General features: G+C 45.4%; 1 protein-coding gene across 3 annotated transcripts in view; it reads right to left on the reverse strand.

Moving 5' to 3' along the window:
* The window catches only part of LOC126183764 (laminin subunit beta-1), a 344,910-nt gene that overhangs the window by 177,471 nt on the left and 154,266 nt on the right, over positions 1-13,173 (reverse strand). For all 3 annotated transcript variants that reach the window (XM_049925993.1, XM_049925992.1, XM_049925991.1), the window contains exon 3: positions 1,290-1,355. In XM_049925993.1, coding sequence (XP_049781950.1) covers positions 1,290-1,344 — 55 coding nt within the window. In that variant the 5' untranslated portion in view covers positions 1,345-1,355. The remainder of the gene's footprint in view (positions 1-1,289; positions 1,356-13,173) is intronic.

Here is a 13,173-nt window from a genome sequence, read left to right on the forward strand (position 1 = left end):
CACACTAAGCCGGCTTTGAAGCTTATCAGCAAACGACAAGCGCCGTCCTTAGTTTACCCCCCAAACTCAGTTATTTAAATATCGCTACTGATGACTCGAAGCCCGCATCTGAGATGCCTAAGTACGGGTTTCATAAACAGGGAAAAAGTATACGGAAGGGTCATCCAGCTACGATGTGTCTTAATAGGTCATAATTAAACACTGCAGGTCATAAAACGAAACTATGATGGACCACGCGGAACATCACTGATCGCGATATTGTGGATCCCAAAACGGGCCCTCGTCTTCAAAGGAGGCAGCGTAAATTATAGATGTTCCAAAACACGTAATAGATAGCTTATCTAAGGACACCACTAGAACAAGGCAAAAAATTGTGGCCATCAGGAAGCAAACGGGGGGTTTGGTTCAACGAAACCACAATCATCATATTAACTTTGTGATTTCTTTTCGTTGTACTATTGTTTCGCTAGTGCAAGGATGAGAAAAGTTGAACACACATTCCATATAGCTCACTTGTTCGATTTTGTATCCTGCTGTAAAACTGAAGAAATGCTGAGAATAAATAAAAGCTCATTCTCTAGCATAATTACCTTACTGATAATTAGTGTAAAACTTCTTTCACGTGTTACTTCTGGTTGGGTATAGTTTATGGCATTTTTTGCAAATATTCAACCCATCCCAAAAATGTTTTAAGAGCCAAAATGTTTACTTAATTGTGAGTAAGTGCAAATTACCCTTAAATTACATACAACGTTTAAGGATTATTCTGCTTTTGATTCGTAAATAAAAGTTATCTGCCTCTAGGTCGTACTACTAAAATACTAAAGCCAGTGTCTGCAAGAAATTAGCCACTTAGTGACAGGGCTACAAAAAAAATGGCTCTGAGCACTATGAGACTTAACATCTGTGGTCATCAGTCCCCTAGAACTTAGAACTACTTAAACCTAACTAACCTAAGGACATCACACACATCCATGCCCGAGGCAGGATTCGAACCTGCGACCGTAGCAGTCCCGCGGTTCCGGACTGAGCGCCTAGAACCGCTAGACCACCGCGGCCGGCCAGGGCTACATTACAATTAATTTTAATACTGCAATAACAACATATACTATGAAACTAAGGACAACGATAAGCCAACGGTGCCCATACACAATAAAAACTGCGGTAATACAACACTATGGCCCCTTTGCAGATACTGAAAAGAACGACAACATTATGCAACAACTAAAACACACACCAAGTTCAATAACTATTATACAAAAGAAAGGAAATCAACAGTGTTTACTTACTAAATGTGCAGAGGTACAGGAACATCAGTATCTGAGCAACCGTCTTGGGACCCATTGCTGAGCTTCCTGAAAAGCAGCAAAAAAGGTCCAGAAATGAAAACACACAAATAGAACAAAACTTACAAGTAAGCTACGATACATATATACATATTCGTATATTTTAGAACTTGGATGTACTTCATTTATATCCCCTTGAATAAAAGACGCCATTACGGTTAACAGGCTTCTGCTGTGTAATTGATTATGAGACATGACTCATTAGTCGTTAGGAAAGAATACCAGTCCGCAGTTAAACCAAATAGCAATTTGTAAAGGATTCGGTTGTCAGTGTTGTGTACTCCGAGATGAATGTTGCACATTTCAGCTGAAAAGTAAATTAAAAACTTGTCGTCAGTATATGTACGATTATTCCATAAGGAAACGAGGAAAGGCGTTCTGACATGTTAGAAGAGACGATAGAATCAAGAGAGCAATGACTCGTCATTCAAGCAAATAGGCGTGCTTAAGCCGTGTGGGAGCAAACTGCATTCTGTAGCTGCTATTTCAGCTGAACTCCCAAACACGAGAGTTGCCGCGCACGCCATCAAATTTCTCTCCACATTAAAAGTGATTACTGTATTGCGCTTCCGCATAAAATGACAATCTTTAGAGATGATCATTGGGTATAGCTACGACTCCCGTTATGGTGTCAGCCTATATTATTTTAATGAGAGTCGTTGAAACTAGAGCTACCATCAGTGGGTAGCACTCGAACCATAGGTACAAATTACGACCGAACACAGAATTTGGATAATTTGGCTTAAACGGGCAATTAATCACTGGAGACATGCAGTGTAATTAAGCGATGAATTAAGATAAAGACATTTGTTACCTTCACATACATATACTAACAAAAAAGCATTTCATTGTAAAACTGTGCACTTTTTAAAGTGCACCTCAAACATAAATTAGCGAAAGGGATATTCCTGTTTCTTAGCGTTTCTTGTAGACTTCTAAACCACTTAAGTAGGAAAATTAATAAATTAGACATTTGTGCGAGTTTTCCGTTCAATATAGTCCTACTCAACAGCCAACCCATTTAAAAATTGAGCCCGTGATGCGATTGAACAGCACATGAAATAGCAAACGACTTTCAGTAACACTGAGGTTAATTCATTTAGATTCCATGTCATTTTCTACCAAAACATTTTTTATGGATTTCGATTTACAAAAACACACGTATCTTGTGCTCTCAAAATGCCAAAGCCCACCGATTTTTATTTTTTCTATATTATAGTCTATACTTATTCCTATGTACAAATTTTGTCACTTAGCGAATAAATACTGCAACGATACAGTTGAAACACATATTCATACAAGAGATGTGACTCGAACCCGTGACGTTCTGTAGTAGATCGTCTCGCCTCTACAATTTTTGATTTCTCTATTCACGTCGTCGTCATTTAATAATTTTAGTTTTGTTCACGAACCGTTGGGAGAAACGGAATAAAGAAACATAACAACATTTTAGTTACGGCGGAGGATTTCCACAGGATAAGCTGTCTCGAAAATCAGTTACATGCTATTATTTCTATATATCGGATCCAAACTAAACAAAGCATAAGATTAACACATCGTAACTGAATATATTCGACGCGGAAGGTCACGCCAGTAACTCAGTATGCATGCTCCCATAACGTCTTATTTGAATAAAGATCAGGTGTTTCGTAGTTTTTTATTTTTATTCACTCTTTGGCCTTTTTTCATTTCACTAAGAATATGTTTATATGGAGATACTTCTAAATACTGATATGATGGCATTAATAATTAAACTTAGTTGATGGGTCCTGAAAAGAACAAGGTCGATATCCTTCCTTTTCCTCCTTCAACCTGAGATTGGACTCCGTCGCTAATAACCTCTTTGTCTACGGGATGTACAACCTAATCTTCCTTCCTTCCTTTTCTGACAATGTATCTTCTTTACTACGGATTGTGTTCTAGAATTTAGAAAACTTGTTTCAGTGTTGCATCGACGTTTTCTAAAAAAAGTTGCTGTGTGCTGTGGAATATCTGACAACTTATGCGACGGATCAAAAATTTCGTGACTTAGGGTCGTCCGATTACTTTTGATCAATCGGATAATGTATTTGGTAGTAACAGTGTAGGGAGAAGGGAAGAGCAGCGATTTAATAGGCTGAGCTGTAGGTAAAGCAAACAACAGACTACGACAGAGCAACACAGCGGCAAATAACAGTTCGCCTACAGAAGACATTTCATGTAAAATCCTTGCTCAAGTGTATGCGACACAGGAGACAGACTGAATGCAAAGAAGGGCCGAGCGAACCTTGCAGGAGAGCTTCTGTAAAGTTTGGAAGGTAGGAGACGAGATACTGACAGAAGTAAAGCTGTGAGGAGCGGGCGTGAGTCGTGCTTCGGTAGCTCAGATGGTAGAGCACTTGCCCGCGAAAGGCAAAGGTCCCGAGTTCGAGTCTCGGTCGGGCATACAATTTTAATCTGCCAGGAAGTTTCACTAAGAGCTTCATTAGTCATTTATTTTTTCAACACCAAACACAACAAAAATCTGCGTTACGGAGAAAGGTTAGCCCTTTAACCCCCGTCGACTAGAAAGTCATTACAGACTGAGCTCTTTTAGGATAAGGATGGAAAAAGGCATCGACCGTATCCGTGTTGTAGGAAGCATTCCAATTTTCTACTGAGATGATTTTAAGGAACCCTGAAGCCGTGTGTCCAGATGGGGATTTCAACCTTTCTCCTTTGGAGTAGGAATACAATGCCGCAACGACAGCGCCAGTTGGCTTGATCTCAGCGTTTCGAGAGCCTACAGTAAACATTGAGGAGTCCTCGACAATAGAAACACATTTATGCATTACCTACATATATCAAGACGTATCAATGGTTGAGGCCGCTTTACATAGAATTTCTTTTACTGGAATAAAAAAGTACGATTCCTAACAAGAAAGCGGTTTGCTAATGTCTTCTGCAGTACATAACAAAAAATTACGTGGAGTGGCTATAGTGGCCTTCCGAAAAGGACCACAACCACTCGAATTCAAAGCACGTAGGCCTACCTTATTTTTCACCTTCGCTTTACTACTACTTAACAACCTCTGCCGCGCGGGGTAGCCGTGCGGTCTGAGGCGTCTTGTCACGCTTCGCGCGGCTGCCCCCGTCGGAGGGTCGAGTTCTCCCTCGGGCATGGGTGTGTGTGTTGTCCTTAGCGTAAGTTAGTTTAATTTCGATTACGTAGTGCATAAGCCTAGGGACCGTTGACCTCAGCAGTTTGGTACCATAGTCCTTACCAAAAATATCCAACCTCCGCCACTGTAGCGAGGAAATACACACGATTAGACAATTTCATTGGATCCGGTAGCGACTGGATGTTCCATTCACTTAGGCAGAATAAAATAATAAAACGTGAATTATAAAACACAAATTTCGTAGAAATGCGTACTCTTCTTTGTACTTTTGCGTGACACTTCATACTCTTAAGTCATAAGTCAAAAATAATTAAGCCATAAGAAATTAGTGAAGCTATACTGATTGTGACAGTTGATTATCAATATCGACGTGTAGAGTGTACTAAAAAATTTACTTTCGAAGTTTGGAAAAGTAAAAAGGACTAAATATCTTTATTTCTTTCCTAAGTGAGTAGTAGCGATTGAATAAAAGACCTACAGCTCGCCAACATACTCGATGATCCGTATGTAACTTGTCACTCCGGAATGTCAAGCGAGGACTTTCACATTGCCTTTATCAACTGATTATGTATATCATACTGCACTTCTCTTCGTTTTCTGTATCCCGGCAATTATATTTTGTACAATAAATTGGATGAAATTTCATTAGGCGACAGATGAGATTGTTCCTCATTCCTGACTTGCAAACATAAAACGCAAAAAATGTTACTTCTAAATTTTTATCACCACTCATAAGGTTGATATCTGACGTACAATACCTGACACGTTCTATTACACCAGCATTGTGCACGAGGGTGATAACTGTAGGGCACTAGGCCATCACGGCATGTTCAAAAATACTGATCCATAGGGAACACAAAAAACTATAGATGATGATTTCACTTCATATCACATTCTGTTGCCTGTGCTATTCATAGCGTGCTTTGTTGACATCACTGGTTTGATGAGAAACACATGATGTGAGTGCTGAATCGTTTTAGCACGCACGAACTTTTTAAGTCCAACGTCGGCGAAGCATACGTTGTCCTCTCCACACCACAAGACCAATTAGCCTGTGTGTCGATATTTATACGAGGGCGTGCTAAAAATTAATGCCTCGGAATTTATGTGGAAACTCTTAAAGCTTTCCAAATAAAAAAAACGTTATTAACAGTCTACATCCTATTTCTCCATGCCTACATATTTACCTCTCAACATAGTCACCATGGCGATGTACACATTTCTCCCAACGAGAGACCAGTTCGATGATAACCGTCACTGTAGAATTTTTGACTTTGTTGACGGTGACACAACCCCATATCTGCTGGCGTCGCTTCATCACTATCAAAGTGAAGTCCTCTAAGGTCTTCTTTAACATTTGGAAACAGATGAAAATAGGATGCGGTCGGTCAGGAGTGTTTGGAGGATAACCAGTAACAGTGTTGCAGATGCCGCAGCACTCGTGTGTGGTCTAGCATCGTCATGCTGAAGGAGTGAGTGCGCCATGTCTAGACGAACACTTCTGCGGTTAGAACTCGATTACAGCATTCTGTTTGTCACGCACTGACATATCGTTCAAATGGCTCTGATCACTATGGGAGTATGGGTCTGAGGTCATCAGTCCCCTAGACTTAGAACTACGTAAGCCTAACTAACCTAAGGACATCACACACAGCCATGCCTGAGGCAGAATTCGAACCTGCGACCGTAGCAGCAGTGCGGTTCGCACTTCTCGCCCACATCGTACACTATTCAAATACCATTCACTGACCTCGTAATGCTGATTCGCACAGACGCGTACCTGCATCTGACGCTCAATAATAGCTGCCCTTCCAGTGGAATTTCTTTATGAATTCCACATATCATGCTTAGTTTACTCTCATACCAGTTTGAGATTTTACTACTCCCAGGTTTTTTCGGATATTTCTACACAAAACACAGAGCATGGCACCAACCCTTGTCTGCCCACCCAGTGGAGTCGCCACTCTTTGGCAAGTTCTTGCTTGGCTACTACGGGGCCCCAGCCTTTGCAGCATTTTTTCCCTTCCGTGCTGTATGTCTATCCTCTTGCTATTCTTTTTCCCCTCCCTTGGGCAACATGTCTGGGGTATTACTGGGAATGTTCTGCATAGGTCGCTGACCTGTGAACAGTCTCAACTTTCTTTTTGGCTCCCTTTTCCTTTCTTTGTTTACCTTCTCCTCTCGTTCCTCCGCTTCAGCGTTTGAGGATCCTCTTTTTACTTCTTCCTCCCTGTGTGCTCCTGAAGGCCGGTCCACGCGTCTGACGCGTAAACTGTGACGGGGTAACGCGTAATTCCCAAACCCCGGTCGACAGGTAGGGTTCGCCCGTACCCCCTGGTACAGGCCAGATCCAGGGAGGGGTGATTGCCTGAGCTGTAACCTTCCCAAATTGCCAATTGGTCCCTCCATCAGGTGTTTAGTAGGTGTGACCTGAGGTGTGAACAATCACGTGCGCACCCTTGCGAAGGGGGCCCCAGATGGAAGGAGTGCACCACTGGAGACGTTGGCAATGAGGGATTTCCTCACGATGAGTCAATCATCCTCTCTATCGACATCGACGAAACGTAAACGTAATGAGGTTACTGATTCAAAGACCCTTCCCGCTGTGCCGCTGTTCCTTGTGGTATCCCGTACTGAAGAGGGTCGGTCCTTCACCACGGTCAATCCTTTTGTTATTCAGAAAGGTGTTGATGCCACTGCTGGCCCTGTGAAATCCTGCTCTCGTTTATGGAATGGTACTTTGCTTTTGGAGACGGCTTCTGATTCTCAAGCACAACTACTTCTTGCTGCCTTGCTTCTCAACAGCTACCCTGTTCGTGTCGAGGCACATAGAACTTTGAATTCTTCCCATGGTGTAATTTACACCCGGCTGCTTGACGGTCTAAGCAAGGCTGAAATACAATTTTACCTCTCTGATCAGGGTGTCATTGCCGTTCATCGTGTAATGAAAAAGGTCGATTCCACCTTGGTGCCCACTCGCACTCTTTTCCTCACCTTTGATAGGGTGTTGCCGCCATCCAAGATTAAAGCAGGCTATGAAATCATGACAGTCCGGCCTTACATTCCGAATCTGATGCGCTGCTACCAGTGTCATCGGTTCAGTCACACTAGAACGTCTTGTCGACACCCAGCCAAATGCGTAACCTGTGGCAGGGATGCACACGAGGGCGAATGTCCGCCTCCTTCTTTCCGCTGTATCAACTGCAATGGCGCCATGCCGCCGCCTTCCAGGATTGTCCTGTGTATCTAGATGAGTGGGCTGTTCAAGAGATTTGGGTAAAGGAAAAAGTGCCTTACCCAGTAGCTCACAAGTTACTGGCTAGTTGCAAATCCTGTTTTCTCCCGTCTGGCAACTATAGTTCCGTTCTTGTTACCCCTCGCTCCATGAAGGACATGGCCAAGCAGATATGCGACCTCAAATTTGGCTCTGAGGTTTTCAAGTCGCCCAGTGTCAAAGTAGCATAGCCGTCCCCCCGTCCGGCTGTGCAACAAACCGTCAACCTCTCGCCTAAAGGGGCGAAGTTATCCACTACACGGCAGGCAGGAAAGAGAAGGAGTACAGAAAGAGTACTCCCGAGAAGACTTCCTCCGTCCCTCCAGCAAAACAACACCGAAGTCTTCCTCTAACCAGAAGGGCTCGAAGAAGTCCGCTAAAGACAAACGGTCTTCTCCTTCACCAACTCGAAGATCCTGCTCGACGATGTCGCCACATGGTCACTTAGCCTGGCCGGCCTCTGTTTCGCTGGTGTGTACCACCAACCGTTTTTCAGTTTTGGACTCCACAGACCAACTGCACAAGCACGCCGATGCTTCTGTGGACCCCATGGAACAGGATCCTCCTGCTTCTGTGCCCTGCAGTAGCGACTCTCCACCGGCTGTCGCTCGGCGGCCACCGAGTTGATACCACTACATCTCTCTTCCTCCTCATGACTGTCCTCCAATGGAACGTTCGCGGCCTTCAGACCCACAAAGAGGATTTACAGCTGCTTCTAGCAATGCAGCATCCCCTTGTACTCTGCCTTCAGGAAACTAAATTGTGCCCTCAACACCGCTATGAACTTTTACATTATTTATCGATTCGTTTTGACCTTCCCCCTGAAGTCGGCATCTAATCTCATGGGGGCGTCATGCTGCTCACACGGGATGACCTTCATTGCCAACCCATCTCCCGGACTACCCGTCTTCAAACTGTTGCCGTTCGTCTTTTCCTTCCCCACCTGACTTTCTCCCTCTGTACCATTTATGTACCTCCGTCCTTTGATGTCACCAGGGCAGACTCCTTCAGCTTATTGGGCAGCTACCTCCTCCGCGTTTGCTACTCGGTGACTTTAATGCACATCATCCCCTTTGGGGTTCTCCCAGGACCTGCCAGAGAGGTGCCCTCTTGGCTGACCTTCTTAACCAACTCAACCTCTTCTACCTTAACATTGGAGCACCCACTTTGCTTTCTGAATCCTCACACACCTATCCCCATTTGGATCTATCCTTTCGCACTGCCCAGCTTGCCCATCATCTTGAGTGGTCCGTTCTTTCTAACACCTACTCGAGTGACCACTTCCCGATTGCTCTCTGCTGCTAACCTACCCCATCCACATGCATGCCCAAATGGTAGCTTACTAAGGCTGACTGACAGCTTTACTCCTCCCTGGCGACCTTCGCAGAACAAGATTTCCTCAGTTGTGATGACCAGGTGGACTATCCCACAAACGTTATCCTTACTGCTGCATAACATTCCAGTCCTCGCACTTCCTCTTTACCACATTGTGTCCTAGTCCCTTGATGGACTGAGGCATGCTGCGACGCACGGCGACGTGCTCTCCGCGTTTTTAACCGCACCCTACGCTGGAAAACTGCATTCATTATAAACAGATGCGTGCAAAGTGTCGTCGAGTTCTTCAGGATAGCAAAAGAGCTAGCTGGATTTCATTCACTAGTTCTTTTAACAGTTCCACACCTCCCCCTGTCGTGTGGGCCAACCTCCGACGGCTCTCTGGAACCAAGATCCATTTCCCCTTTTCCGGCCTGACAGTAGGTGCCGACGTCATCGTGGAGCCTGTTGCTATCTCCAACATCTTGGGCCGCCATTTTGCGGACGTTTCGAGCTCTTCACACTATCACCCAGCTTTCATCCATCGGAAACGAATGGAAGAGGATCGGGCGATACCCTTCTCTTCTCCGAATCATGAGAGCTACAATGCCACCTTCACTATGAGGCAGCTAGGTCATGCTCCCAGTTCATCCCAGTCCTCCGCCCCAGGGCAAACGCTATACACGCTCAGATGTTGCAGCATCTGTCTCTTGCAGACAAACAGTTTCTGCTTACCATGTACAACAGCATCTGGGCTGAGGGCACATTTCCTAGATGCTGGCGCGAAGCCACCGTCATACCCATACCTAAGCCCGGTAAGGACAAAAACCTTTCTTCTAGCCATCGCCCCATTTCTCTTACCAGCTGTGTTTGCAAGGTGATGGAACGTATGATTCATTCCCGGCTGGTGTGGTGGCTCGAGTCTCGCCATTTACTCGCGAATGCGCCATGTGGATTTCGAGCGCAGCGTTCTGCAGTTGATCATCTCGTTACTTTGTCCACCCATGCCATGAATTGTTTTCTGCTGAAATCCCAGACTGTGGCCGTGTTTTTCGATTTGGAGAAGGCCTAAGACGCCTGCTGGAGAACTGGTATTCTCCGTACTCTTTACACGTGGGGCTTCCACGGACGCCTGCCGTCCTTTCTTTGGGCACTTTTACAAGATCGAGTTTTCAAGGTCCGTGTGGGTTCTGCCTTGTCAGTCACCTTTATTCAGGAAAATGGTATGTCTCAGGGTTCCGTCCAGAGTGTCCTCCTCTTGGTATCGCCATGAAGCCTATAATGGCTTGTCTGCTGCCGGGCGTCTCTGGCTTCCTTTTTGTCGATGATTTTGTCATATATTGCAGTTATCCACGGACCTGTCTCACTGAGCGGCGTCTTCAGCGCTGTCTTGATCGTCTTCACTCCTGGAGCATCGCCAATGGCTTTCGCTTTTCCACTGACAAAACCGTCTGTATGAATTTCTGGTGGCACAAATGGTTTCTCCCACCACCTCTACATCTTGGGCCTGTTGCCCTTCCGTTCGTTGACATTACGAAATTCCTGGGGCTCATGATCGATAGGAGACTCTCTTGGTCCTCCCATGTCTCTTACCTCGCAGCCCGCTGTACACAGTCCCTCAGTGTCCTACGTGTCCTCAATGGTACTTCTTGGCGTGTCGATCGTACCACCCTCCTCCGTTTGTACCGATCCCTTGTCCGTTCGAATCTCGACTATGGGTACTTTGTTTATGCATCTGCACGCCCATCTGTTTTACGCCGTCTCAACACTATCCATCATCATGGCATCCGTTTGGCCAAGGGCTCCTTTTACACCAGCCCGGCTGAGAGTCTGTATGCTGAACTACCACTGTCCTACCGCCGTGACTTTCTCCTCAGCAGGTATGCTTGCCGTTTGACTGCCATGCGTGGCCCCCTTCTTTGATGATTCCTTAGAAAGTCAGTATGGGGCTCGTCCCTCTTCTCTGTTACCTCCTGCAGTCAGCTTACGCCACTTGCTACGACGGCTCAACTTCACGCTACCTGCAACTTTCCCAGTGGGTGTGAACCCTTCACCACCTTGGCTTCGTGAAGCGGCCCATGTTAACCTTGGCCTTCATTCGCTTCCTAAGGACACTACCCCAGCCTCAGTCTATCGCCTTCAGTTTCACGACCTTCGCATGGAACTTAGTGATAGTACCTGTGTATACGCTGATGGCTCTCAGACTGACCGTGGGGTCAGGTGCGCCTTCGTCATTGGTACCTGTGTCTTTCGATATCGGCTTCCGGCACACTCCTCAGTATTTACAGCCGAGCTTTTCGCCTTGTATGAGGCCACGGAGTACATCCGGCGACACAGCCTTCCCAATTGTGTCCTCTGCTCAGACTCACTCAGCGTCCTCCAAAGTCTCTGTGCACTGTACACTGCTCATCCCTTAGCGCAGTGGGTCCAGGAAAACTGTCACTCACTCACTATTGGTGGAGCCAAAATCATGTTTCTGTAGGTCCCTCAACATGTCTGTCTGCCAGGAAACGAAGCTGCCGACGCTGCTGCAAAGGCTGCAGTCCTCGTACCTCAGGCCGCGAGTACCTCTATTCCCTCCGATGATCTCTACGTTGCTGTCTGTCAGGAGGTGGTGTCCCTTTGGCATCGCCAACGGTCCTCCCTTCACGGGAATAAGCTTTGGCTTATTAAGCCTCTCTCGGCGCCGTGGACGACCTCCTCTCGGCCCTCCTGCCGGGAGGAGATTATTTTAACTCGTCTGCGTATTGGGCACTGCCTTTTTAGCCATCGTCATTTGCTCAGTGGCGCTGCCCCACCACGTTGTAGGCACTGCATCCAAATTTTAACTGCCCCGCCACTTCCTGCTGAAATTCCCTTTTTTTTAGCAATCTACATTCCAGTTTGGGTTTGCTATCTGATTTATCAGCCGTTTTAGCGAATGACGCGCGGGCTGTCGACTGCGTTTTCCTTTTTATCCGCCGAAGCAATATGGCGAACGCCATTTAATTTTTAGTTTTGGACGTCTATTTTTGTATGGTGTTTTTTCAGCCCTTTTTCCAAGCGCCTTTTTTAGCTGTCTCCTATTCTGTCCATTGGGACTGACATACAGTCGTTTCCCTCGTCTCTGTGTTTGCGTTCTATAGTTTGGCTTGCGCGCGTATGACCCCAGTTGTTTTATGCGGCCTAAAACGAAACAAAACAAACCCTTGTCTGCAAATGCACTGTGACGTAGTTTCCGTCGCTGCGGGAACAACTTATCACAACAACGTCACTGAGCCGCTCTTCCACTGCATATAGTGAAACCATACACGAGGGGCACATCGGTCAACTCGTCATCAGTAAACCTGTCTCTACCGTTGTGTATGAATTTTAACGTACAATGAACACAGCTGGAAAGGCAAACCCGAGACAGAACCGAGCAGGGTGAAGAGTAAAAAGTGGACATTACTGTCGTTAAGAGCTCGTATTGTGATCATGAAAACAAGACTAAAGAAAAATCAAGACACATTCATAGGATCTGACGGCCTGGAAAAAGCGTTCGACAATGTAAAATGGTGCAAGATGTTCGAAATTCTGAGGAAAATAGAGGTAAGCTATAGGGAGAGACGGGTTATATACAATATGTACAAGAGCCAAGAGAGAATAATAAGAGTGGACACCCAAGAATGAAGTGATCGGATTAAAAAGCGTGTGTAAGACAGGGACGTAATCTTTCACCCCTACTGTTCAATGTGTACATCGAAGAAGCAATGATGGAAATAATGAAAGGTTCAGAAGTGGAGTTAAAATTCAAGGTGAAAGGATGCGAATGATACGGTTCGCTGATGACATTGCTATCCTGAGAGAAAGTGAAGAAGAATTACATGATCTGCTGAATGGAATGAACAGTCCAATGGCTAAAGAATATGGATTGGGAGTAAATCGAAGAAAGACGAAAGGAATGGGAAGCAACAGAAATGAGAACATCGGTAAACTTAACATCAGAAATGATTGTCACGAAGTAGTTGAAGTTAAGGAGTACTGCTACCTAGGCAGCAAAATAACCAATGATGGATGGAGAAAGGAGGGCATCAAAAGCAGATTAGCACTGGCAAAAAGGGCATTCCTGGTCAAGAGA

This window comes from Schistocerca cancellata, chromosome 4, assembly GCF_023864275.1.
Source record: "Schistocerca cancellata isolate TAMUIC-IGC-003103 chromosome 4, iqSchCanc2.1, whole genome shotgun sequence".
NCBI classification, from domain to species: Eukaryota; Metazoa; Arthropoda; class Insecta; order Orthoptera; family Acrididae; genus Schistocerca; species Schistocerca cancellata.